The 27,828-nt window shown below is 44.8% G+C and overlaps 2 protein-coding genes across 2 annotated transcripts in view; one reads left to right on the plus strand and one right to left on the minus strand.

The window, feature by feature from the left end:
- LOC310952839 (transmembrane protein 50B-like) overlaps positions 1-15,726 on the plus strand; it is a 47,800-nt gene extending 32,074 nt beyond the window's left edge. Inside the window, exon 7 of the mRNA XM_083921595.1 lies at positions 13,758-15,726. Within this exon, the coding sequence (XP_083777721.1) occupies positions 13,758-13,803 (46 nt within the window). The 3' untranslated portion in view covers positions 13,804-15,726. The remainder of the gene's footprint in view (positions 1-13,757) is intronic.
- Positions 15,727-16,382: 656 nt separating this feature from the next.
- Positions 16,383-27,511, minus strand: ifngr2 (interferon gamma receptor 2). Its single transcript, XM_083922313.1, has 7 exons — positions 27,381-27,511; positions 26,498-26,612; positions 24,647-24,816; positions 23,928-24,073; positions 22,976-23,117; positions 19,516-19,664; positions 16,383-18,761 (listed from the first exon to the last, which is right to left on the minus strand). Exons 1-7 carry the CDS (start codon positions 27,418-27,420, stop codon positions 18,651-18,653), a joined length of 873 nt encoding a protein of 290 aa, XP_083778439.1. The 5' UTR covers positions 27,421-27,511; the 3' UTR covers positions 16,383-18,650.
- Between the last annotated feature and the right edge of the window lie 317 nt (positions 27,512-27,828).

The following is a 27,828-nucleotide window of genomic DNA, read 5'->3' on the forward strand; positions in this document are numbered from 1 at the left end:
GGGCGGCGACAATGCGTTCCAGAGTTTTGGAGAGGAACGGCGGGTTGGAGATTGGACGGTAGTTGGAGAGGTTAGCTGGATCAAGGGTGGGCTTTTTAAGGATGGGGGTGATGGAGGCAAGTTTGTAGGTGGAGGGAATGAGACCAAGGGACAGAGACTGGTTGAAGAGGATGGTGAGGTGGGGGATGAGGACGGGGAGGCAGGCCTTGGTTAGAGCTGTTGGTATGGGGTCGAGGGAGCAGGTGGTTGTTTTGGACGCAGAGATGATGTCCAAAATGTAGGAGGGGTCGATGGGGGAGAAGGCAGTGAGAGAAGGGGGGGGCGGGTGGTCAGGGAGGGGGGAGGGGACTGGGATGGTGTTGGTGGAGGAGTTGCCAACAGTGGCAGTCAGGGAGCTGTTGATTTGGGAGATTTTATTGTTAAAGGCGAGGAGCAAAGAGTTGCAGATGTCGGGTGACGAGGGAGGGTTATGGTCTGGCGGCCGGAGCAGTTTGTTGACGGTGGAGAACAGGATGCGGGGGTTCCTGTTGGTGCTGTTGATGAGGGTGGAGAAGTGGGCGGATTTGGCAGCTTGGAGAGCATCACGGTAGGAGGAGATGTGGTGTTTGTAGGCTTCAGCGTGAACAGTGAGGTGGGTTCGTTTGAGGCGTCGTTCGATTTGTCGGCCGGTCTGTTTCATGGTGCGGAGTTCGGGGGTGTACCAGGGGGCAGAGCGGGTGAATGAGACAGAGGACGTTTTCCAGGGGGCAAGGGAGTCAAGTGAGTCAGAAAGGATGGAGTTGAGCATGGTGGCGTAGTCATCAGGGGAAGAGGGGGCAGAGTCGGGGGGGAAGGCAGAGGATATGAGCTGGGAGAGGGAGAGTGGATTGACTGATTTGATGTTACGGTAGGAGATGGCACGCTTTTTGGGATTGTGGGGGGAGGGTAGAGGGGCGGAGAAGATGATGCATAGGTGATCAGAGAGGGGAAAGGGGAGGGGATGTGGGTTAGAGACGGGTAGGGAGGCAGAGCAGACGATGTCGAGGATGTTGCCTTTGGTATGGGTGGGGAAGTCAATATGTTGGGTTAGGTGGAAACAGTCAAGAAGAGAGAGGAAGTCAGATGTCAGTGGGGCGTTGGGCTGATCGATGTGGATGTTCAGGTCACCGGTAAGTAGGAGGCGGGGAGAGAGGGAGGACGCAATAGTGAGGAGGTCGGACAGATCAGAGAGAAAAGATGGGTGTGGCTTCGGGGGGACGGTAGATTAGAACAGCAGTGATAGAGTTGGGAAGGGAGAAGGCAAGGTGTTCGAAGGATGAGATAGATAGGAGGTTGAGATTGAGTTCAGTGATGGTCATGGATTGTTTATGGAGAACGGCAACGCCTCCCCCTCTGCCGGAGAGACGGGGTTTGGCGATGTAGCTGTAGTTGGGAGGAGTGGCTTGGTTGAGAGCGTAGTAGTCCAGCGGCTGTTGCCAGGTTTCACAGAGGAGGAGTAGATCGAGGTTATTGTCCAGTAACAGTTCAGATATAACAGGTGATTTGTTGGAGAGGGAGCGACAGTTCAGTAGTGCAAGGGAGATGGATGGAGGAGCGGGGGAGGGGGAGCGGAGGTTGTTGAGGTTGGCAGTTCGGGAAGTGGGAGCGGGGGGGGGGGGGGGGGGGGGGGAGTTAGTCCAGAATGAGGGGATAGGTGAGCCAGCGGGGAGGTGCTGGTTGCGGGGGGGGCCAGGGCCTCGTGATGAAGCGGCGATTGCGATGGATCCCAGCTTTGCTGGCTGCGGTGGCAGCAGCAGCAGGAAGGCGATGGTTGTTGTTGAGGCATGGAGATCGGCAGCAGTGTAGGTGAGAGGGGGAGGAGTTGGTGGAGTGGAGGAAAGGGTCGAGAGAGTGTGAAGTAGCAGAAGTGAAGATCCAGGGTGTAGATGGGTCAGTATTGGTGAAAGGAGGCGAGGTAGGATGTTGGCAGTGGCTAGCATCTGGGTAGCTAGAAGCTGGTAGGCAGTGAGTTGTGTGGGCGCAGCAGTGAACCAGGGGTTGAAGTCGGTGGAATGGGTGGTGTTGGTTGGCCCGGACCGTTCCCGGGCGGTAGGCAGAGCCCACATTGCCGTGTCAGCAGTCAGCCAGGCGAGCTGATGGGGAATGGGGATTCCCCCCAGGTACGCCTGCTTGGTGGCGGGACAGCTGGGCTGTTGTTATTAGCTGGGCACACAGCTAGACTACCGCTGACGAGCAGGAAGGGAGTGGGGGTTCCCCCCCTGAACGCCGGCTAGGTAGCTACACAGCTGAGCTAATGTTTTTAGCGGGGCACTCAGCTAGGCTGCGTCTGACGGACTGGCAGGGAGTGTGGCTAATGTTATTAGCAGCAGACGTAGCGGGACGGTCACAGGTTGCCACAATCACCACCACAAACACACAGCTTACTCACCCAGATCCAGAGCAGGCGGTCCACACAAACAGAGAGACACAGGCAGACGAAGTGAAGGCGACACAGATAGATCCAGAGGCGGAGCTAGCTAGCCGGCTAACACAGCTGATAGTCCGGGAGCGTAGGAGCGGGTGAAGGAAACGAGCGGAGCCCAGGTCCAGGGTGAGCGAGCGAGCCGCACACTCGGAGACACGGGGAGATCCAGTGGAGGAGAAGCGGATAGGTCCAGTGGTGGAGGACGTTTAGCCGGCTGGCAGTTAGCTAGCTGGCTAACACAGCTGATAGTCCGGGAGTGGGGGGAAGCAAGCAGAACTGCGGGGAGGCGAGATGGGGTGAGAGACGCGGACGGTTGGACAGCTAAACTGACACTGAGACGAGGGGATAAAAATAAAACAAAGAAAGAAGAGACAGATAGACACGAAAAACGTTGGACGGAGACAGGGATAGAAGCGGCAGTCAACAAGCCAGACGCCAGCAGTGCTCTAACCCGGACGAAACATCTCGCGAGAATGACTCCCAACAACAGCCGAGTCATCAGAAAACTTTTGCAGGTGACATGACCTGGTGTTGTACTGAAAGTCAGTGGTGTATAAGGTGAACAGGAAAGAAGACAGTACAGTCCCCTGTGGTGCTCCTGTACTCCTCCTCCTGTCCCTCACTTATACTCCCAACAACAGCCGAGTCATCAGAAAACTTTTGCAGGTGAATGACCTGGTGTTGTACTGAAAGTCAGTGGTGTATAAGGTGACAGGAAAGAAGACAGTACAGTCCCTGTGGCGCTCCTGTATCACTAACCAACACATCAGACCGAAAACTGCCCCATACGGACAAACTGTGGCCTGCCTGTCAGGTAGTCAGTAGTCCAGGAGATCATTGTGTCGTCTACTCCCACCACCCGCAGCTTTTTCCCATTAGCAGTGGCTGAATGGTGTTAAAAGCACTATAGAAATCAAAGAATGTGATTCTCACAGTACCTCCTCCAACATCCAGGTGCGAATTGGCTTGTTGCAGCAGGTAGATGACAGCGTCATCAACTCCCAAGTGGGGCTCGTAAGAAAATTGCAGAGGGTCTAGGGCCTCAGGTTGGCCAAAACCAGTCTCTCCAGCACCTTCATGGCGTAAGATGTGAGGACCACTGGTCGATAGTCATTGAGGTCTGATGGTGCTGACTTCTTTGGAACAGGAACCAGGCAGGAAGTCTTCCAAAGCACTGGTATTCTCTCCTGACCAAGGCTCAGGTTGTAGAGGTGTTGTAGGACAGGAGACAGCTGTCTGGCACATGTCTTCAGGATCCTGGGGCTGATACTGTCTGGGCCTGTAGCCTTCTGCTGGTGGTGTCTCTCCAGCTGTCTCCTAACCTGGCCTGCAGTCACAGTCATGCGAAGGGGGCTGCTGGTGTCTTCAGTGGAGGACGAGGAGGTGGAAGAGGAGGAGGAGAGGTGCTGCACAGGAGAGCACACAGCAGGGAAGTGAGGGGGGAGGGGAGGAAGCATTTGGGGCAGTGAGGGTGTGTGGGGGTCTGGAGGCGTCATGGAGACGACAGAAGGATGTGAGCTGAACCTATTGAAGAATCTGTTCAGCTTGTTTTGCCCTCTCCAGGCTGCCTGATGACTGTCTGCCGCTCACCCAGTGATCTGCTTCATACCAGTCCCCACATCCCTCAAATTGTTCTGCTGGAGTTTGGCATCCAGCTTCCTCCTGTATGCGTCTTACAGGTCCTCAGCATATCCCTGAGTTCATGCTGCACTCTCCTCAGTTCTTCCCTGTCTCCAGACCTGAACGCCCTCTTCTTCTTGTTAAGAAGGGCTTTCAGGTCATTGGTGATCCTCGGCTTATTATTAGGGAAGCGGCGTACAGTCCGGGTTGGCATGGTGGTGTGTTCACAGAACCTGATGTATTCTGTGATGCAGCCGGTCATGCTGTCCAGATCCTCTCCATGTGGCTCAACAAGTACATCCCAGTCTGTTGACTCAAAGCAGTCCTGTAGTGCATCAGCAGCCTCCTGAGTCCACCTCCTCACACTCCTATTGTGGACAGGCTGCCGCTGAACAAGGGGAATATACTTAGGGGTCAGCAGAACCAGGTTGTGGTCAGATCTTTCAAGAGGGGGGAGGGCTGTGGGACTGTATGCATCCTTAGCATTTGCATACAACAGATCCAGTGTGTTTCAGTCTCTGGTGGGGCAGTCAACATACTGTTCAATTCCATTTCAATTCAATTCAATTTTATTTATAGTGTCGAATCATAACAAAAGTTATCTCAGGACACTTTACAGAGTAGGTAAAGACCACACTCAATGACTTATTTATGATTTACATAGACCCAACAATTCCCCCGTAGAGTATGGTCACAACGAAAACCTTCCCTTTAACAGGCAGGAACGTCAGACAGACCCAGCTCTGTGGAGGACGGCCATCTGTCTTGACCGGTTGGGGAAGAAGAAAAGGAGAGAGAAAGAGAGAAAAGACACACAGATGGACAGAGAGAGACAGACAGACACACTTCCAGAGACGCAAGCAAAGCCTAACAGTAACTATAATAATATTTATAGTAATGTGAATATAACGTATATGTTAAGACAGTTAATACAACAGAATAGTAGAAACAAGCACAGCTAAGGTGACAGAATATGAAAATGATCATAATTATGGTGGCAAACATGATCAATGATGAGTAGTGGCAATAGCAGCTACGATACAGCTACAAATTTTATAGTTTATTAAACTAGTGATAGTATATATGAGTAACAGTGATAACAGCAGCAGGAAGCGTCATGTAGGACCACGGCAGCAGGCACCACCACGATCAGCAGAGACCTGCGAGACGACAAAGCACAAACAGCTCCGGGGGAAGAAGCTGAATTAGTAACATGCATTGATGAGACATGAATGATACAGACAGAGAGGAGAGAAGCTCAGAGTATCAGGAAAAGTATTATCCCCCGGCAGACTAGGCCTATAGCAGCATAATTAAGCAGAATAAAGTCTTATCGTAAGCCCTAGCTGTAAGCTTTATCAAAAAGGAAAGTTTTAAGTTTACTCTTATATAAGGGACAGTGTCTGCCTCCCGAATAACATTTGGGAGTTTGTTCCACAGGAGAGGAGCTTGGTAGCTGAAGGCTCTGCCTCCACTTCTACTTTTGGAGACTCTAGGAACGACGAGTAGCCCTGCATTCTCAGAGCGCAGAAATCTAGTTGGGTGATGCGGTACTATGAGCTCTTTAAGATACGATGGAGCCTGACCAATAAGAGCTTTGTACGTAAGGAGAAGTATTTTAAATTCTATTCGAGATTTTACAGGTAGCCAGTGCAGAGAAGCTAATACAGGAGAAATATGTTCTCTTCGATTTGTTTTAGTTAGTACACGAGCTGCAGCATTTTGGACCAACTGGAGACTCTTAAAAGACTTATTGGAGCAGCCTGATAATAAGGAGTCGCAATAGTCCAGCCTAGAAGTAACAAATGCATGGACAAGTTTCTCTGCATCTTTCTGAGACACAATGTTCCTAATTTTTGCAATATTACGCAGGTGAAAATATGCAGTCCTTGTCGTTAGTTTTATGTGAGAATCGAAGGACATATCCTGATCAAAAATAACACCAGGATTCCTTACTGTGGTGCTGGAGGACAACACAACATCATCCAGGGTAACAATGTCTTTAGCTATTGAGTTTCGGAGGCCTTTGGGGCCAAGTACAATAACTTCAGTTTTGTCTGAGTTTAACATCAGAAAATTGCAGGTCATCCAGCTTTTTATTTCCTTAATGCACTGTGACGAAGAGCACATCGTCACCAGTTTTGCACACATGGCACCACGCACTTTAGACCGAGTATGAATACAGATGCACTTTAATAATTGCACAGACACTTTAAGAAGAGCAACAGCACTTTATTAGAGATTTGCACAATACATTTTAACACTATTTTTGGATTTGTAGCCATGTGATTTATGTTTGGCGGGTCTTGATCTGGCTGATAGGTGCTGTGTAGGCCACGCAGTTTACCTAGAGCAGAGGGACATGGGGTTAAATGTGCCTATTAAGTTGTTAATTGATCAAACAAGGAGCTAAGTTAAAAATGTGTATTTTGTTGCTTAATGAGTGTGCAGTGGATAAATCAAGAGTGTTGTGTACTCACCAGTCTTTTGTCTTACGGGTGTGCGGGCAAAAGGCTTCCCCAGGAAACGGACGCCACTTATATAGTTCCAGGGGCAGCCAAGTGTAAATTGGTGTGGGGATGGTAAATGTGTGCATTGTATTTTAGTGGAGGTAATATGAAGTGTATTGGTGTATTTTCTCTGTCAGTGGATGTAGAGTAGGATGTATATAAGTCACAGATGATGTGGTGCAGATACAGAAATAAAAACAATGGTGGGTTAAAAATGTTTTAGGCAGGGGATCCTGGAGAATGGATTCTTCCAGGGTAATAGGTTGACACCCTATAAATAGGCGCCATTTTGGCAACCTGGGGTTCTCTTTTTTTTGGTGATCCTGATGTGCCTATACGGTTTGCCAAGGGCAATGAATAAAGAATCGCCTTGATGACCAGCCTCAAACCTTGCCTAGGGATCATTTTTTTGCTGTATCATCCGGCTGTAATTGTCGTCATTCTCACATGCACATTTGAAGTTTATCTAACTGATGGGTTTCTTCTGGTTTGATCGACAAATATAATTGTGTATCATCAGCATAACAATGAAAGTTTATGGAGTGCTTCCTTATAATATTTCCTAAGGGAAGCATATATAAGGTGAAAAGAATCGGTCCAAGGACAGAACCCTGTGGGACTCTGTGACTGACTTTAGTGTGCATGGAGGATTTGTCATTAACATGTACAAACTGAGATCTATCTGATAAATATGACTTAAACCAGCTCAGTGCGGTTCCTTTAATGCCAATTAGATGCTCCAGTCTCTGCAGCAGGATGTGATGGTCAATAGTGTCGAAGGCAGCACTAAGATCTAGTAAAACAAGTACAGAGACGAGTCCTTTGTCTGAAGCTATTAGAAGGTCGTTAGTAATTTTCACCAGTGCTGTCTCAGTGCTATGATTTGCTCTAAATCCTGACTGGAAATCCTCAACTATCTCATTATTATGTAAAAAGTCACACAACTGATTGGCAACTAATTTCTCGAGGATCTTGGAGAGAAAAGGAAGGTTAGATATAGGTCTATAGTTGGCTAGTACCTCAGGATCAAGACTGGGCTTTTTAAGAAGAGGTTTAATTACAGCTACTTTAAAAGACTGTGGTACATAACCTGCTGATAAAGACATGTTAATCAAATCTAATACAGGAGTGCTAATTAAAGGTAACACTTCTTTAAGTAACCTAGTTGGAATAGAGTCTAGGAGACAAGTAGAAGGTTTTGATGCTGAAATAGTAGAGGTTAATTTGTTAAGGTCGACTGTAGAAAAGCAGTCCAAGAATATATCAGGTCGTTCAGTTTCTAAGGTTCCTGGGTTTGTTGAAAAAATGGTGCCAAGCGAGTTGATTTTGTCTCTAATAGTTATAATTTTGTCATTAAAGAAGGCCATGAAGTCGTTACTACTGAGGGTTATAGGAATACATGGCTCAATAGAGCTGTGGCTCTCTGTCAGCCTGGCTACAGTGCTGAAAAGAAATCTAGGATTGTTCTTATTCTCCTCTATTAAAGATGAGTAATATGCTGCTCTGGCATTACGGAGGTCCTTCCTATAGGTTTTAAGACTTTCTTGCCAAACTAAGTGAGATTCCTCCAGTTTAGTGGAGCGCCATTTACTTTCCAACTTTCGCGATATTTGTTTTAATTCACGGGTTTGTGAGTTATACCATGGAGCTAACTTCCTCTGTTTTATTTTCTTCTTTTTTAAAGGAGCAACAGAGTCGAGTGTTGTTCTTAGAGAGCCTGCAACACTGTCAACAATATGATCAATTTCAGAGAAACTAACGTTAGTGCAGGAGTCTTGAATATTAGGATAAGGCATTAAAGTAAATGCAGATGGAATCGCTTCCTTAATTTTAGTTATAGCACTATCAGATAAACATCTAGTGTAGACACTTTTACCCAGAGGTGAGTAGTCCTGTAATATGAATTCAAAAGTTATTAAATAATGGTCTGATAAAATAGGATTCTGTGGAAAGACTATTAAGTCATTAATTTCCACACCATAAACCAAAACAAGGTCGAGGGTGTGATTAAAACAGTGAGTAGGTTTATGTACACTGACTAAAACCAATCGAATCTAATAGAGAGATAAACGCGATACTGAGACTATTATTATCGCTGTCCACATGAATATTAAAATCTCCTACAATGATTACTTTATCAGTTTTAAGGACTAAATTTGACATAAACTCTGAGAATTCAGACAGAAATTCAGAGTACGGACAAGGAGCACGGTACACTATAACAAATATAATTGGCTGCACAGTTTTCCAGGTTGAATGTGAAAGACTAAGAACAAGACTTTCAAATGAATTATAATTTAGTTTAGGTTTAGGGTTTATTAATAGGCCTGAGTCATAAATAGCTGCAACGCCTCCTCCTTGACCACTGCCTCGAGGAATATGAGTATTAATATGACTGGGAGGAGTGGATTCATTTAGGCTAACATATTCATCGGGCCGCAGCCATGTTTCGGTCAGACAGAGTAAATCAATATGGTTATCTGATATCAGATCGTTTACTAATACAGCTTTAGATGACAGAGATCTGATGTTTAAAAGTCCACATTTTGTTTTCTGATATTGTTGCATAGTGGCAGATTTTGCGTTGATTTGTATCAAGTTTTTCTTTATAGCTCCTCTTCTGTTCATTTTTGATCTGTTTAATTTAAATGATCGTGGGGCAGACAGTGTTTGTATACTAAACTGAGCTGGAAAATGCTCCACTGGTGAAATGTTGGAAGAGTTTTATCCAGTGAGACGTGATTAAAATCCCCAATGATGACAATAAATGCATTAGGATGCTGCGTCTGTATCTGGGCAACAGCGAAGTGGATGATGTCACAGGCCAGCGCTGCATCAGCTGAAGGAGGAACGTACACACCGATAATGATGGCGGACGTTTATTTAGCTTCTGTCACCGGGCGCTGCTAGCTTTGGATATTTTTCTGCTTCGTCGGTCACACCAGATCGAACTTTGTGCTTTCCCGCCCCTCCGCGGCTTGGTCAGCACTGCTATCGACGCCTCACCACGGCTGTTCGAGCGCCGAGCATTAGCGCACCAGCTAATCTCTCGGCTTCTTCACAGTTAGCACACCAGCTAACTGCCTCGGCTCCCTGCCTGCACACCAGCTCGCACAGAAAGGAGGCTAAACACCCTCACACCAGAGGGCATGGAGACTCCGGAGCTATACTCTGTCGCTGCGGGAATAAGATATCCAGCATGGATCCACAGCAGGTCTGCTGAAGCTGTCTGGGGCTGGAACACGGCTGGGTGGCTATCGATGTCCCCGACTCGTGTCCCTACTGTGCTGTGTAAGAAGAGTCTCCGCAGATGACTTTTCCGCCAGGCTAGCCTGTCCGGACATGACCCCTATCTCCCTTCCGACGGCGCCGCAGTCGACAATGGATAGGAGGTGGGGGTCACTGCCGTGGCAACACCGGAGGCTAGCGGCAGCTGGGGCTCCCAGATGTAGCTAGCCGCGGGTCCCCCGCTGGAGGAAGACGTCCTGGAATTGGACTATGGGGAAGATGATGATGGCGCCTTGGAACTCCTCATATCAGAGGATGGAGAAGAGCGTGACGAAGCAACTTCTCCCCATCTTCCCGGAGCTGCTGGAGGGGGTGGCTCGCTCATGGAGAGACCGGGGCTTCGTCCCTCGATTGTGAGGCAATGGAGAGCCTGGGTCTGCTCCGTATGCCTCCGATGGAGCCACTCGTTGCAGCGCACCTTCACCCCCAGCTGTCAGCAGTGTCCTCCCGGAGCCCCAGCCTGGCTGGTTTAAGAAGCCCTCGGCCCCAGCTACAGCTTCACCGGAACAGCCTGCGCAAGCTGCCAGCAACCAGGCAAGAAAAAAAGAAGAGAGCGGCCTGACGTGCCCCTCTCTCCACCGGTGTTGCAGTTGGAAGTTCCCCGTTCTCCAGCTCCACCTGTTTGGCTGCTGAGCGTGCATCTAGGGGCCCCCCACGCCCCTATCTCCCGGCTGCCATGGACTGTGCCAGAGCAGACCGGGAGAGACGGACATTTGACGGCGGAGGGTTCAAGAGAGCCAAGGGCGCAGCTAATAAAAACCAAAGCTGTCAAAATAAACAGCGTGGTGGCAGCACCCGCTGTCTCCCCCAGCCACGGCTTTCCCCGGGCGGGGGCGGCGAGGTCCCCACCGCTGTCCTGTCCTCCCGGGCCAAGGTGCACAGCACCAGGAGAGGGCGCCACGGCACCACGGTTGGGCTCTCTGGTGGAGCTGCAGCGTGTGTCACCTCTCTGCCACAAGTGGTGGCAGAGAGGGTGCTGAGGACGCTTTCGAGGGGGTACAGGCTGCGGTTTGCCGCTGTTCCCCCATGATTCGCAGGCATAATACACTCCCAGGCTCAGGGATAGTAAGCTCGTGCTTTACAGGAGGAAATCCTCTCACTGTTAAACAAAGGAGCAATCTTTGCACAGTGTCAGAGCGGTTTTTACTCCAGGTATTTTCTGTTCCCGGGGGGAGCAGTATTTGCCCTATCCTGAAATACATGTTCAGGATGCTTACACACGCATCCCTGCTGCGCCTGGTGCGACAGAAATATATGTTCACTTCTGTCGATCTGAAAGACGCGTATTTCCACATTCCAATCTATCCTCCCCACAGAAAGTAAGTCGAGGGTTGCCTCGACATGAGAGAATTCCAGCTCTGGGTGGCCTCATGTGGGCTGGATCCCGTGCGTCATGGCGCACGGAGGGTGTTGGTCACACCGGGGTGCGTCAGAGCGCTGCGCCACTGGCGAGCCCCGTCCTTTCTGACCCGCAGGGTACCCATGGGCACGTCCTGTCCAGGAAGGTGGTCACTACTGATGCCAGCCTGACAGGGTGGGGCGGAATCCACATGGGCCGATTGGTGAGGGGCCACTGGGGTGTGGGCCTTCAGCGGTCTCACATACATTTTCTGGAGCTTTCAGCGGTATTCTTATCCCTGAAACGCTTCCTTCCGTCTGTTATTGGTCATCATGTCCTGGTGAGGACGGACAATACGACGACGGTGGCATATATGAACCGTCAAGGGGGGTTACGCTCTCGTCAGTTTCACATGCTGGCACGCAGACGGATCATGTGGAGCTGTGGTCGTATCCTCTCCTTGAGAGCGATGCACGTCCCGGGAGCTCTGAACACGGGCGCAGACCTGTTGTCCAGGGGAGCGCCAGTATACGGGGAGTGGACTCTGCACCCGGAGGTTGTGGATCAGATCTGGGCCCGTAATGGGCGGGCCGCGGTGGACCTGTTCGCGTCGAGAGGAAACACGCAGTGCGCGCTGTTTTACTCTGCGCAGCATCGATGCTCCCCTCGGCGTAGACCCACTAGCGCACGTGAGCTTCTTTACGCGTTCCCTCCCCTGGCCTTGATACCCCCCACTTTATCCAGAGTAAGGGACCACAGCCACACGCTGATTCTGGTTGCTCCGCATTGGCTTATGATGCATTGGCTGGCGGAGATTTATCGGTTACTGTTACAGCCCTGGCAGCTCCAGCTGCGCAGGGACCTGCTATCACAGGGGGGAGGGACGGTCTTCCCCCGCATCCAGAACACCTAGTGCTGTGGGTTTGGCCCCTGAGTGGCTCAGTCTGTCAGCTGTGGGACTCCCACAGTGTCACGTGGGGTTTGGCAGGCAAACAGCGAGCCAGCACCTGCTGGTTTGCCGTTTTATGAAGGGAGTGTGCAGGCTTCTCCCCGTGTCCAGACCATTGGTGCCACCATGGGATGTGGCTGTGGTTCTGGGGGGGCTTAAGGGCCCACCGTTTGAGCCAATGGAGGGTGCAGACGTGAAACACGTGTCTCTCAAGACGGTGTTGTTACTGGCTCTGGCTTCGGCTAAACGGGGGATGTGAGGATAGTTTTGAAGCCCAACCCGGCTTTTGTACCGAAGGTGGTGGGCTCATGTTCTCCTATTGACCTTGTGGCTTTTGCTGCCTCACCAGGAGGGCAGCGGTTGCATGCATTATGTCCGGTCCGTGCAGTGCACACTTACATGGACAGGACTAAAGGTTTCAGGAGGAGTGACCAGCTGTTTGTGTCCTGGGCTAATTCTCATAAGGGGAAACCTATCACAAAGCAGAGCCTGTCCCACTGGGTCGTGGAGGCAATTGCTTTGGTCTTTACGAGTCAGGGTCTGCAGCCACTGTAAAGTTTCAAATGATTATTTTGATTATTTTATTGTGTGCTGTGAAGATTCCAGGTATAGCAGAAACACACTGGCCAATGTCAGCGTTTCAGAATGATGTTGCAATGTGTTATGGCCAAAGTTCAACGTCTGGAGCTGCGTTGGAATCATGCAGCATTATATTAAAAATGAATGAGGGCGTTGTGTTTTGTCAGGGTGAATGTCCATCTCAAAGCAGCCCTGAGTGCAGACGGATGAAAGGAAAGATCATTAAGTTAGATTAATTCTTTATACAAGGTGTTAATAGTTCCACTGTAGATACTTGCACTTAGGTTTTGATTTATAGTTTTGTTGATCCAAGACGCATTGAATAACATAAATGTGAAGTAGTGTATTATAGCTGGTACCCTAAAATAAACGTCAGTCATAAATATGACAGTAGATTTTTTGTTAACAGGGTACTGAGGTTACTATGGTTACCTGTTTTCTTGTCCAAGCGTACTGACGGCTTCTAGCATCAACAAAAACAAGTTCCACTGAAGCTTTTTATCCCTGAAACATAGCTGTTATTATCATTGTCATATTCTATAACCTTAGCTGTGGTTGTTTCTACTATTCTGCTGTATTAACTGCCATTACATATAAGTCATATTCACATTACTATAGATATTATAGTTACTCTTACTTTTGTGGTTGCTTGCATCTCTGGAAGTGTGTCTGTCTCTGTCTGTCTTTATCTCTCTCTGTCTGTCTTTTCTCTCTTTCTCTCTCCTTTTCTTCCTCCCCAACCAGTGCAGACAGATGTCTGTCCTCCATAGAGCTGGGTCTGTCCCACGTTCCTGCCTGTTAAAGGGAAGGTTTTCAACGCCACTGTGTACTCAATGGAGGAATTGTTGGGTCTCTGTAAATCATAAATAAGTCAAGTGTGTGGTCTATACCTACTCTGTAAAGTTTCCTGAGATAACTGTACTTTAAATATAATTAAATTAAATTCTTTGTGCTGCAAAGAGCTCTGATCAATGTCCTGACATTCTGATATCATGTCCCCTCCCCCCCCCCCTCCCCTCCTCATTGTAGCACTCTGATCTACAAGTTCGGCCGGACTGAAGATTTATGGGGTTAGAGCATCTGTCACATTACTGTCTCTTTCTTTCTTTCTCTGACACACACACATGCACACATACACACACGCCATCAGAAAGCATATAATGTTCTGGATCCCTTTTTCATGTCCTTCCTGGTGTGACTAGTTCTCTGTCCTACATTTGCATCATTTACTTTATCTGTGCTGTTCTCTATGAATTCAGTTTTTAACTGTTTAAAGTGTTTGTATTTGGAATGAGGGACTTCCTGTTTGTTATTAAGATTCCAGGTTTTTTTAAATTTGTTTGTATCACAGATGCATCTCAAGTGTCAATTCATGTCAGCGTTTGCTCGACATGTTGAGGATTACAGTGTAGTTTTACTGTAGTGAATCAGGAAGGGAAAACAGTCTTGAGACAGGCTTATTTAGAGATATAATACATTGTTGGGTGGATGTGACGGGGGACAAAGCCCTGTCTGCTGCTCATATTGGCCCTTATTTATCAAACGAACGTACGGCAGAAAAATGTGCGTACGACCATTTCCAGGCAAACTTCAGCATTTATCAATTTGGACGTGAGCGGGAGCTACGATCAAATCTCACGTCAGGTCTGAGATTGTGTACGCAAATTTGAGCCTGTGGATTTGCGGTGCAGCACAGCAAAATCTGGCTGGAAATAATTAACAAACCTCAGCTGTCATTAAGCATAAGCAGTCACATATTAAGAACAGATCAAAACGGATTCTTAAAACAAATATAAAAAAAAATAAAAATTGTGGTTGGAGCAATTGATTGTACTCATGTGCGTCTGAAGGCACCATCCATGAATGATTACGCATTCATCAATTGCAAAACTTGATAAATGTACAGGTGATTAGTGATGCCAAGCTGTCGCTTTAAAACGTGGTGGCCAGGGGGGACACACGGTTTCTTTATATTTCTAAACAGCTCGGCTCTAGCCCCCCACGACCCCTACAGGGACAAGCGGTTGAGATGAATGAATGAATGAATGTGTTGGCCCGCGGCTGTAGCAAGGCGCACTGCAGAGCCAAAGTCATCTCCTCGGTTAGTGGCTACCCTCGATAAATTGCAAATTGCAACAAGGTATCAGATGATGAACATTTTGGTATGGTTCTTCTAGGTGACAAAGGTTATCCTCTAACGGAATACCTAATAACCCCGCTGGCAAACCCCGCTACAGAGCAGGAGCGCAGGTTCAGCAGTGCGCACACACGCACACAGGTCACAGTGGAGCGCTGCTTCGGGTTGACTGCCTCCGTTATTATATTTTCCATACAGCGTTTTTATGGGCCCCTTTTATTCCACTCTTAAGACTGCCAAAAAGCACATCTTTATTTTGCTCCATCTCGGATGTCAGGATGTCGATCTCTGTGTCGGAAAACTTTCTTTTCTAACCTGTGTTTCTTCTCTCCGTGTTTGACCTCAGTGGGCGAGGCCTCAGAACCAGGAATATTTAAGAGCGTAACATGTTGATGACGATCGAATTCAGCCGCCGCATTTATCAAGGCCTGCTCATTCGTACGCTGAGATTGGTCAGATACGAATGTTTCATAAATCACACGTGTCCTGTCGTAGGACCAACCGTTTTCACGCAAGATTGATAAATGAGGGCCATCATGATCAGTTTCCTGTTGACACATCAGTTCTGCCTCAGGAGGAAGTGTGTTTTGTCTTCTTGTACTTTGTCCTTGTTTAGTTCTTGTTTCTACCAGAACCTGTAAAGTGAGATGTAAGTATTCAGATACTTAAGATTTTGGCATCATTTTTAGTATTTAAGTATGGAACAAATCTTGTGAAGCTGTCAATCAGACTGCTGTACTAACAGTATTAAATGACATGTAAGATTCCTTGTTACAGTATCACATATAGACGTGCATCAGGCCATTTTTTATGTAATAGATGCACTTTTACTCTAAAGTTTTGGGCTGATTTCCCCCTTTCCCTACACCTTTTTAACTATTTGAATAACGTCAAGAGTTTAAAATGTGAAAAATAAAATGTTTTATTGGAGACTGCTGTAGATCATTTTGTTTCCATTCATTTAGCTGTGTAAAAGTAGCAAAGTTGTGTTTCTTTGTAGCTGGGGGAGAGGAAGTGAGACCTGCTGCTTTTAGTAATAACCTGTGGCCATCTATAAAGAGAGGAAATGATGCCTAAGCCTCCATTGTGACATCACTTTGTAACACATTTTTACTGACGCAAGCTCAGTTAATATTTCATGATTCATCATGTATGTGATGAATACAGCTGCCACAGTTCTACAAGGTCTAACCAGGTTTGAGTATAGAGTGTTCAAAGTGGGGAAGTAAACACTTAAAACATTTCCTCTTAAAACACATGCATTAACCAATGTTTTCTTCATTATTTGTTCTCAGTTAAGAACAAAATATACACACGTTTGTGCAAAACGGATGCTTATTGAGTTCTCTTCAGTTATACAGTTGTACAGTGGAGATCAAAATTAGTATAATTAAAAAGCATTAATACTTGATTTATTCTGAAATGTTTTGTATTGTTCATAATTTGATAGAATATCAGCTGTGACTATACCTCTGCTGCACTAGCATGTTTTTTTTAAATAACCAAGGCACTTCAACAAAAACCTTTATTTAGTGAAAAAAACAGTGATCAAAATTAGAGAACAGTAACTATTGTATCAGAAGAGATTTCAACAATGTTTTCTTCTATAGGATTCAAAAATGAAAAGGAAGTGTAGAGGCCACAGCTTTGAATGACTTCAGCACATCTGCACCCAGAGGACATCACTAGTTTCTCAGACTGCTCTGGTTTGATCTTGGTCCATTCTGACTCAGTTTCTTCCACAGTTCAGTAACTGGATTGGGTTTCTGAGATATTACTTTGTCACCAAGGATTTTCCAGAGATTCTCTATGGCATGGGTGTCAAACTGATCCAGTAAAGGGCCGTGTGGCTGCAGGTTTTCAGTCCAACCAATCAAAAACACACCTGGTCCAACAAATCAACTGTGTGAAGACTGTTCAGGTGATTGAGTAAGTCGAGTCAGGTGTGTTCTTGCTTGGTGCCCTTGACGCTGCAGTAAGAACACAACCTTTGAGTCTGGAGCAAATGTTCCATAAAGCAAAACGTATCAAATAAACCAGGCTTATTTTAGTTAGTCTGACTCATTTTCAGTAACATGGTTCCATAAAACAAGTTCAGCATAGTTCAAACCCAGTTACTAGTGCTGTCCAAATGAAGCTTCATGAAGCATGAGAGCTCCATCCAGTGGACTCAGAAATAATGAAAATGCTTCATGAGGCTTCATTTGGAAATCACTAGCAGATGACAATAGGTGGTGGTAATGCTCCGCACGTTTGCTATTCACCATTAAAAAGACGACGCGGTTCCAATCAGTGTATAACAGCTCTGTGCGACTGGAGACAACACTACCCTGCTGAAATGCACCCACTGCACAAGGTGAAAGCATAATGTACAGTGTACTACATGTAAGTGTCCTAACAGGACACCAGAAAATGCTAGTCAGCTGGTCTGCAGAGAAATGACACGTCCTTGTTTAATAGGCCAAATCACAAACCTTTCAGTCTTTAAACTGGTCCTTTATTGGGAGTTCGTGTCAGACTGGAAAATGTCCAACCACCTGATGAACATGATTTAAACTCAGATTAGGATCATTACTTAATGTTCAAAGTAGTAAAAAAATGATCTTGGCAATGAACACTGAAGACATCCTGCTTTTAAGAAATATGAAGCTCTGCCAATGCCGTCATTGTCATCAATGCCATTTTTCTGTCCTAAGATTGACTGAAGATCAAACCCGGTTTGTTACACTTTGCAGTAGTGAGCTGAAATAATGCAAGACAGATGAAAGACCTGTGTGTCTTCAATCTGAACCTCTGGCAGGAGGGCTTCTGGTCAAGTGCTTATTGCCTGATTCATAACAAGAAATATCCAGGAGGTTCAGACAAAATCTCCTCCCAAATGACAGATTCAACAAATAACTCATTATGAGGAAGCTTTGATTAGATTGAAGGATTTGGAGGGTTATGGAATCCTCCTCAGAGCCATAAAAAAAGCTTGAGATGAGTGTGTAGGTTGTTTAATGCCAGAATAAAGACAAAATCAACATACTTAATGCTCGGAGCGTATGAATGTGGTTCATTAGTGCCTCAATGGTTATTATAGAGTGCATACTTTAGAATCTAAAGTACCACATAAAACATTATGACTGTGAACTTTGTCACATTTTGAAGAACTCTGAAGAATTCTTGGCTCAAAGAAAGACATGTGGAGATCTTCCCTCAAACTGGTGTCCAGTAGATGGGGATTCAGTGACCCTGTATGACAGCTGTCTGCATGTGGCTCCAACTGTTTCTAGTGAATTAATTTGTGTCGACTGTGGCTCTCCACAGGTGGACAGGGCAAAGTGGACCTTTTTCTGTCACTTCAGTTGCGTACAAACAAAACTTCTTCTCCTGGAAATGAGATGGATGCTCATACTGAGGTGCAGAAATACTAGGTATACCTTTGGAGCTTAGTGTTCATATTACATTTGCCATGATTGCAGTTTACTAGTATTCATGGAGCCATATTAAACCAAATGAGAGTTGGGCTTATAAACTGGAGAGCGGCCCTTTTCAAACTTCTTTTTCTCTCCTGTAGTGAAGGCTAAAACTAGATCAAATTAGACTTCATCTTCCCAGTAATTCAGTTTGACTTAAAATCTTTATCGTGAGTCTAAATCCATCTCATCAGACGTCTTGCTACAGGGAGAAGCAGAGCAGATATTAATGCGGGGGAGTCGGGATAGCAGGCTGCAGAGTGTGCCTCTCAACCAGTTTAATCCCCACGAAGGGGATGTAGTGAAGGAGCAGATTGGTTGTTGCTTTCATTCTCTCAACTCCTCTGGGGAAATAGAAGAGATGACATCCCAGTGCTCCGAAGGGGGGCAGGTGGTGGAGAAGGGAAGCCGATGCTCAGGAAATGGCTCGAGGAAGAACTAGAAAAGAGATTCAAATATATTTATTTCAATAATACAGTTAGAGATATGGAGGCATTATGCACATTGTCTGCTTGTCCAGGACAAGGGGAAGTTAAAAGTCAGTGACAAAGAAAATACAGTGTTTCTTTACGTGTTCCATACATCACTTGGCTCTTTAGTTAAAGCTATTCTTACCTTTCTGGCATTTCTATTGTGCCTCATTGCCCTTCTGTCCGTGTGTTCTGCATTTATCAATCAACAAATATTTGTTTTGTTTTAAAGCTGTGTGGTCTTTGTCATTTAAATCAATAGTGTAGACTACATAATAGCATAACAATAAAGCCTATTTATATAGGATAAACATGATTAATTAAATAATATGCTTTTTATTTGTGAATACTGCACTATTAACTAGTGATGTCCACATGAAGCTTCATGAAGCATTAGTTGTATTTATTGAGTCCACTAGATGGAGCTCTTGGTTTAAAGAAAAGGGCTCAATGAATGGTGACTGTGTGTTTTCAACCCTTTGTTGAACAGAGAGCTCCATCTACTGGACTCAGAAAATAAAAAAATTCTTCATGAAGCTTCATTTGGACATCACTACTATTAACCCATTCTAACCTACCACGGTAGAAACTGCATCCCTGTGACAGCCCTTAGTGAGAGAGGGAGAGGCACAGCAACAATAACTAGAATAGTTGTCATCAGACTGGTGGTCATTTTCCCGTGGTTACACTGTGGTGAAGTGTTTATCAGAGTTGGGACTCACATTGTCTGGGATGGTGTATGGAGGTTGCAGCCAACGTTTGATTCTCCCACGTTGGTAGATGAAGAGATATGAGATCCCAGGTATCAGAAAGAGCAGGATCAGGACAAGAACCACAGCTACTATTATCTCCGTTTGCTTTGAGTCTTTTCCTACACACACACACACACACCAATAGTTTTCTAGCTGTTATGACAGACAGAATGCACCGTACACTAATAAGTTTGTCTGTGTGGAAGTCTGATTTAAGACGTGCAGTCTTTGGATAGAACTGATCTGTGAAATCATCTCTTTCATGTCTAGAAATGATGACACATTTCACTTTATTAGTATGACCACGTTACAGTGAAGGTTTGAACTCTCTCCTCGGCTGACCTCTCTCTCTAAAAGAATAAAATAAAAAATAAAGTTCAAAGTTAGTGAAAAAAAGAGCCAAAAGTATCTAGCACCTGCCTTACTAAACAGAAATAAATCATTCAAATCAGGCTGTTGTCATGCACACTGTTCGCTGTATTATGGCTAGAGTTGTTCCAATACCGATGCCAGTATCTGGGTAAAATGCTGGATCAGATATCGGCCAGTATGCAAGTCTATACACAAGTTCACCAAGAAAATTATCCCCCAAAAAACATCTTTTTTAAAAGTAGATTGAGTCTGATAGAACTGCTGTTTTTTTTCTTGGCAGCTCTAAAAGTGTAGCCTACACACGACGTTTTCCACAACATACTGAAGCAGCCCAACGTTCCCATTTGAAGTTAAAATGATCCTGGACTTAGGTTGAGCCTGTCATCTGTTTTGAGGAGCTCTGATAGTCTAGTAGATCATTCTCAGCTGAAGGAAAATAGGAGAATGTTGATATAATAATATAAATATAATAAGACTTTCCAGGACATTTTCCATGACTGGAAAATTGATCAACTGTTTTCCAGGATGCATGGGAACCCTGACTGCTGGTTTTTCATGATGTAGCGCAGTAAAGGAATACCACCTCACCAGTACATTGCAAACATGGGTTTGAAACTTGCAGATAAATGGAGAAAGCAGCTACATGAGTGCTTTCTATAGATGTGTTGCTTTTCTGCTGTGAATGCAACTTTTCATTTTCAGCTCACAGAGTGACTATATGATACTGGAATATTCTATTTGTTTATGACTAATCAAGTACCATTGCATTAATCAGTATTTGATCACCATGAACATGTAATGAGCTTCCCTTTTCATTAAAGGCTCTGTCAAAAAAACACACAATAATCAACAGTTTAAAACTTTCTTCTTGTGCGTTCAAGGAAGCTCCGATATTCAAGATTTAAGAGTTGACTGCCACAACCAAGTCCAATAATCTTATCACAACATTCAAGTTTGAAGTCCTTAAAACATGCAGCTGACACATCCTAGATGGCAGTGCTTTGTTAAATGCAGCTCCATGGAACACTTTAGAACACTGTGCCTGGCTGCAGATGTGTTACCGTGTCTCCTGTGACGGTTGTCTTTAGCATTTAACTGACTTTCTGAACCCAGTCGCTCTCAGGACGACAGGGACTCAGAGTAAAACTTGTTGGAGATTTTGGAAAGCTGTTGAGGGCAAAACAAACAATTTGGTTCTTTAACGTAGGGCTGGGAGGTATGGCAAAAATATATCACAATTTGGTTTTTTTACAGTAAAATCACAATCATGATTTTATCATGTTTTTTTATATTGATTTTTAATTATTTTGCAAGTTACTGAACAGTTAAACCAAAGTTTTTCCCCATGTAAAATCATAACCCTAAAAGAGAAACTATATAACAGAGCATTTAGGCCAAAGAACCTTTCTGAATATTTTTTTATCAGTTTGTGCAATTTTGCCAAATACAATGGACTAGGGATGCAAATAATCAAGTAACTCAATCGATAGTTGTTTCATATTATCGATCGATGAACCGATTAATTGATAAGCGGCAATTCTTCTGAGAAGCTGAATTTCCCCCTGAATAGGTTAACTGTATAGACCTTTTTAATGGAATTCCATTACTAGGCAACAGCCTTGGTCCTTGTTAACTTCCTGTCAGCTGATGTCGTTCACATTCACTGCAACAGGAATAAACTTGTCTAATGTCTATGTTTATGTCTAAAATGCCATCTTCTGTATGATCTAAAGAAAAAATGCAAATCATATTCCTTAATCACTCAATTGAGGGCAGGGAATAATATTTTGGAAGCATATCAAACCTATTCTGAATAGAAAATATCAAAATATTACACAGGCTACTTAACATGAAAATAAATTGGGCATGCTCTCATCTGCGACATTGGAATCATTAATAGCAGCAACACAAAAAAATCCTTCCTGAAGAGAAGAATACAATACTATGCCAGTGTGCCTCACTGACATCACATGCTGTGAGTAGGACTGCTGACATTATCTGCCAGTTCAGTTCAATGTAGGAGCATGTAACTGTAATGTGGCGTTCTGTAGTCAAGGAAGTCCAACATTCTGTTGTGAGGGCCACATTCGCGTTTGCAAGTTGTGCTTTCCACTCAGGCTTCTTCCTTGCGTAGCTTGTTTCCACACGGGTGGTTATGGTTGTTCTAGAGGGGATATTGTACCCTGGCTCCATGTACTTTATTACCTCTCAAAGTCCCTCTCCGTCAACGACATTTATGGGCAGCATGTCTGTAGTTACCATGTTACATACCCACTGGGTAATGCCCTCTGCTTTCGTGGAGTCTCATACCCTTCGTCCCAACACTGAGGTGATTGTAGGCTGAGAGCCACTCGCTGCTTGTAGCACGGCTGAATGTGATGTATTTAGGTGGTAAATCAACAAAGTTGTTGAGTTTTTGTACTTTAAAAATACTTCCACATATTGTACATTTGCATTCATCAACCAACTTAAAGTGGCTCCATACTGCACTCTTTTTTGCCGTCTTCATCCTGTCAGTTTACCGCTTCTCGTTGGTCTTGTTGTCGTCGCAGATAACGGTTCTTGCGTGTGCGTCAAGTACGTCTGGCATCAAGCGCGCCCTCACGTGGACTGGCAGGGAAGTACCGGTTCAAAATGCAATTAATGCTGTTAGGACACGATGGATGTAACTCCTCTGTTCTGTTTTGATTTTCAGTCATGACTTCCTGCTACTCTGAATAAAAAAATAATAGGATGAGAAATCCTCGTCACTGCCTGTAGTTCACTATGATTGGTTGATCGGCGTGTCTTTAGGGTGAGAATGAAGCGGACTAGCCAATAGTGTGATTTGGCTGAGGAAAAAAAACCCTGGTGTGTCTGTGCAGAGGAGAGAACAGCAGTGGATAGAATTTGTCCTATAGAGGATACTACGATCTCTCTGCTTTGGCAGATCGTCAACACGTTCTGAGCCTTCACCATCTGATGTCATATCGCCCACTCCTACTTTAACATCTCAACAAAATTTTTTCACCTGGCTGAAAAACTCTTAACAGCAGCAGCAACTATAACCTGTTCTTACTTGACTCAGGGATGACTTCACACTGGGTGCAGCTGGCCAGTCCAACGGCCGTATCGAAGTAGATATACTGCACTTTTGTACAGTAACGCTGTCCCTCCTGAAGCTCAGGGATGGTCACTGAGGAGGCAGCATCTTTATACTTCTGTTGGAGAGTGGAGGGAGGTTGGTTAATATGTCATTTATTTTCTTCATCTATTAGTTGTTTGGTCTATAAAAGGTCAGAAAATGGTTAACAGCCCAAGATGCCGCCTCAAATGTCTTGTTTTGTGCACAACTCAAAGATATTCAGTTTACTGTCAAAGAGGAAGAAAGAAACCATAATATCTTCACATTTATTACAGATTTATCACTATATTTCATATTTGATCCAGTACTGGCCATTAGCAAGAGTGAAATCATCCTGAAACTAACAGGCACTTGTTCCCAGTAAACTCATCTTTTTCTCTGTAGTTTGGCCTTCTGTTCACACAAAGCTGCCATTGCAGACAAACAAAGACCATTTCATGGCTGGAGACCACTGCTGCATGTCGTTCCCTTCCCTCATCTGTTAGCTGTGTATTTAAGGCATATGACGTCTAAAAAAGACACAACTACTTCCTGTTGTCTCCATCTCTCTGTGATCACTAATAGCCGATCATGTTTATCTGTAACAAAAAAGAGCCCTGGTGGAGAGGAAGAAACAATCCAAAGTGTAGCTTCATTTCAGAAAGAAAGATGACAAACAGTTCTGCTTTTATTGTCTGTCAAATGTTCATGTAAGGGGGGGGAAACAGAGGTTTAACCAGCAGAGTAACCAGTATGTCACTCCCACTGCTGGAGGAGGAAGATCATCTTCTTCTTATTATTATTATTCTTCTTCTTATTATTATTCTTCTTCTTCATAATAATATAGTACACAGACAACAGGAAGCTACAGCTTGTAGGTTCTTGCTAAATTGACGGACTCTCTCACCAGTAGGGGCTCTCCTTGCTTGCCATAGTAAACCCTGTGTTTTGCATGGTCTCCATGTTCCAGAGCCAAACTGTGGTTCCTACTCAGATGTACAGTGAGGGAGCCAGGCCCTGCAGTCAGGCTGAAGACAGGAGTACAGAGGTCACCTAGAAGAGCAGAACAAATATACTGAGCACTGACTAAATCAGGACACATCCACACGATCTGTCCTCACTCAATGGTTTACTGTATGTGTCAGATCTCATACCTTTCAGACTTACAACTTCCAAATCAACCTAGCATAAGGATTTTAATGAAGGTATGAAAGCGTCACAGTCACAGCATGTGGTTCCCACCATGGTGGGGCTGGTTAACGTCTAGAACTCACACCTCATGACAGAAATGTTCATCATAACGCTGATTTGACCAGAAATTGTAGAGTTTGCACAAACTATAGAAGCCCTGTGTAAACGGACAGCAGACGTTATGTGGGACTGAGATCAGTCATCTCCCGAGTATCAGCCCAGTCAGACCACTCACAACCATTAACACACTGGAGTTTCAAAACTGTGGTGTTTCTGCTTATAATAAAATACACTACCACAACATCAAACAGTGCATACATCCAGAGCTTCTTGTACAAACCACAACAGAAAAAGAACAACAGCTGCCAGTGTGTGCACACAGTTTTCAGACTGATGCACAGTGCCCTGTTTACATGGCAGGTGGGTGTGTCTTACCGTTTCTGCTGCAGGCTTTGACTGCTGTGGAGGTCAGCCCACGTCTCTCTGCGTGCACACGCAGCATAACACAGCCGTACTCACTCTCAGCTTTGGTGGAAATGACATTACAGGAATTTAAAGATATACGGACGCAGGCTGGTACATTTGTCCACTCACTGTTGTCAAAGCTGAGGACAAGGAAGAGGAGATTTACAATCAGCCCATGATGCCTGTAGCCTTTATTTACAGTGTATAACACATTTCATATATTCAAATAGAAAAAGTGTGTGTTATTAAGCAAAATACTGTCTGGGAGCTGTGTCGCCACAAATATAAATATAGATATACACAGATATTTACTCTAAGCAAAAATGAAGATGGAACAGAAGGAAACAAAAGGCAATAATGACCTGAGATATCCATAATCCAAGTTCAAAGGGACAGTATGTTTTCTACTTTTTTTGAGATGTGTCCAGTATTGAGTGTGCAGCAGCCTGACTGCTGTGAAATGGGCTGCAATGTAAACAACGGGGAACCTGCACACTGAGGTCACACACACAAACGTCCACTAAAGCGTTAGTTTTTACACCGACAGACTGTTATCAGAAGTGTCTGACTGTATCATGGAAAGATTGAGAAGTTGCTGTTCTCCTGCCATCTTTGGTGTGTAGCTACTGATGCAGGTCAACACTTTAGCTAATAGCATTAGCTTAGCATTAGCTAGTGTCTCCAGTGTTGGAGCAGCACTTTTCTTGATGAAAATGTATCTTTGGTAGGATGTCTTCTCCTCTTTGTCTTGCAGTAGTGTCCCGGTCAAACTGCAGACCTGATGGTGTGTAAAGTGCAGTGTATCTGGAGTTATTAGGATCCATCTGTAACTTGCATCCAAAGGGAACGTTAGTCTATGAAAGCTGTGTGAAGTGGAGCTCCACATGTTGTTGGCACGATTGGGAAATGCGCAAAAAATAACCATTATTTTGATTCAAAATGGTTTAGATCACTGGTTCTCGAACTGTGGTACTTGTACCACTAGTGGTAGTCAAGCTTTCTCTGGTGGTACCGGAGGAATCTCCAAAAATTAAAAAAAGGAAAAATTAATTACTAAATTAATATAACACTAAGAAAATACTTGTAATTTAAAATAAGTTTAGCATTTCCTGTCGTATTTTTGTTTCAGTATCAGTCTGCTACGTAGCCATGTTCATGAGTTACAAGCTAAACTGTGATGAAGGAGAGTAAGCAGAGGTAAAATGATTGGTTTGAAAACTCTTACATGTCAGTTCTGATGCTATCCTTTCATACAGCGTGGCTGTGGCTGATGACAGTCAAGAAATAATCTTCTGATTAGGAATAAACCTCCCTGTCTGTAGCTGAATAGTGTCGGCCTATGCTACTGTAGGTGGTACTTGAGAGAGCCTGATATTTCCTGAAGTGGTACGTCATGTACAAAGTTTGGGAACCACTGGTTTAGATAACACAAAGTTAAGCTAAACAATACTCTCCCTCTCTGAAGTTCCACTCAGGTGTCTTCAAGCATCGAGATTTCAGAACAAGATTTCACCATCTTTCTTAATAGTCAGATACTTGTGATAACAACCTGAGCCTGTCAGCGGCAAAAACAAGCATTTTAGTTGACATACAGTATATTGCCAGTGTGCAGGTGCCCCGTTTGATTACATTGTACACAGAGGAGCCAGGCCGCAGCACTCCTCTCAATACTGGACACATTTTAAAAAAGTTGTCATACATGAAGAAATAGGGTCTAGGTTGAAAAATACAGACATTCCCCTTTAAGAGACTTTCAGATTTCTTCTCATGCAGGTTGTAGATTCCCACATTGCTACAGGCACAACAACCATCAGACCTCACCTCCTGTACTGAACTGTGTAGGTGACATCCTCCTCGTGGGCGGCAGGAGTCCATGTCAGATGCCACTCATTAACCTGGATATTCTGTGGCGGTGCTGGTGGAGCCACAGGTAATGCTGCCGTGGAAGAAAAGATCATGTTTGACACTTCAAGCTGGAATACAGGCAATATTCAAACAGTAGTTACCAGGTCAATTGCACCTCCACTGTTTCACAATCATCACTACTGTTATTTATTGTTTCAAATCCATTTACCATCTTCGATCACTTAAAGCCATATAAATACAATTTAAACTCCTTCATGAGCTGTGCCATTTATTTGACCAAATTAGACATGAAAATAAAAGTCTCTTTCCTGGAAGCACAGTAAGCTGCTGACATTTCTGATATACCTTTAGTTTGGTGTAGTTTTGAGCATTGGGAGGCAATAAAGGGAGTTTTATCAGTGTAACCTCTGATGTACACTGACCTCAGTGTACAGTCAAAATAAATGACCAATGATTAATGATAAAGCATTAAGCATTATAATTCCTATTTAAGTTATAGCTATACTCAAAGAGTTCACATTATACTGAAATGACATGTTGAAGGATTCACTTTACCTGTTGTATCCTTTTAATCCATGCTCATATTCTACCTGATATTCAGTCAGACAGGACGCTTCACAATGTTAAAGTGTGAGGGTGACTTGAGTCTGGCTCACTACGCGAACTTTGTTCAGGACTAATGTAGAAGCTCTGAGAGTCTGAGCGAACGTTAGCTTGGGTCAAATCAGGACACTTCTCACACGCAAGCGCACACACACAGTATGTTGCCTCACCTAGCACAGGCGGTGAACGCAAACTAATATAGGCTATATATATATAACACATATATTATAATTACCTTGGACGACGACTAGAATGAACAAGACGGTGAGGAGCATCGTAACGGCGTCATTTCACCTGAACACACGGGTCTCAACAGCAGCCATGATATGTCTGTTTAACTGCACGGACACTTTTTCACTTCCTCACAGTCCGGGAAGGAATCGGGGAAAAGTCCCGCCTCAAGCGCTAGGATTGGACAGGCAGCCTGTCAGTCAAACTCGCAAACCAGCCAGAGCTACGTCATCATGCCTTCATTCATAGCTTGTCTAATTCACCAAACAGATGTTAGAGATCGTGAGATCTGCAGAATTTACGGTTGCATTTGTAGTCCTTGATGAGAACAGTTGATTTATTCAATGATGAATGTTGGAACTGGAGTTTCTGTTTTTCAGCAGACTTCCTGAAACGCCCCTTAAAGGCAACAGGACCTACAGTACATTACACGGTTGTAAAGTACAATTCCC

This window comes from Echiichthys vipera (assembly GCF_963691815.1).
Source record: "Echiichthys vipera genome assembly, chromosome: 10".
Taxonomy (NCBI): Eukaryota; Metazoa; Chordata; class Actinopteri; order Perciformes; family Trachinidae; genus Echiichthys; species Echiichthys vipera.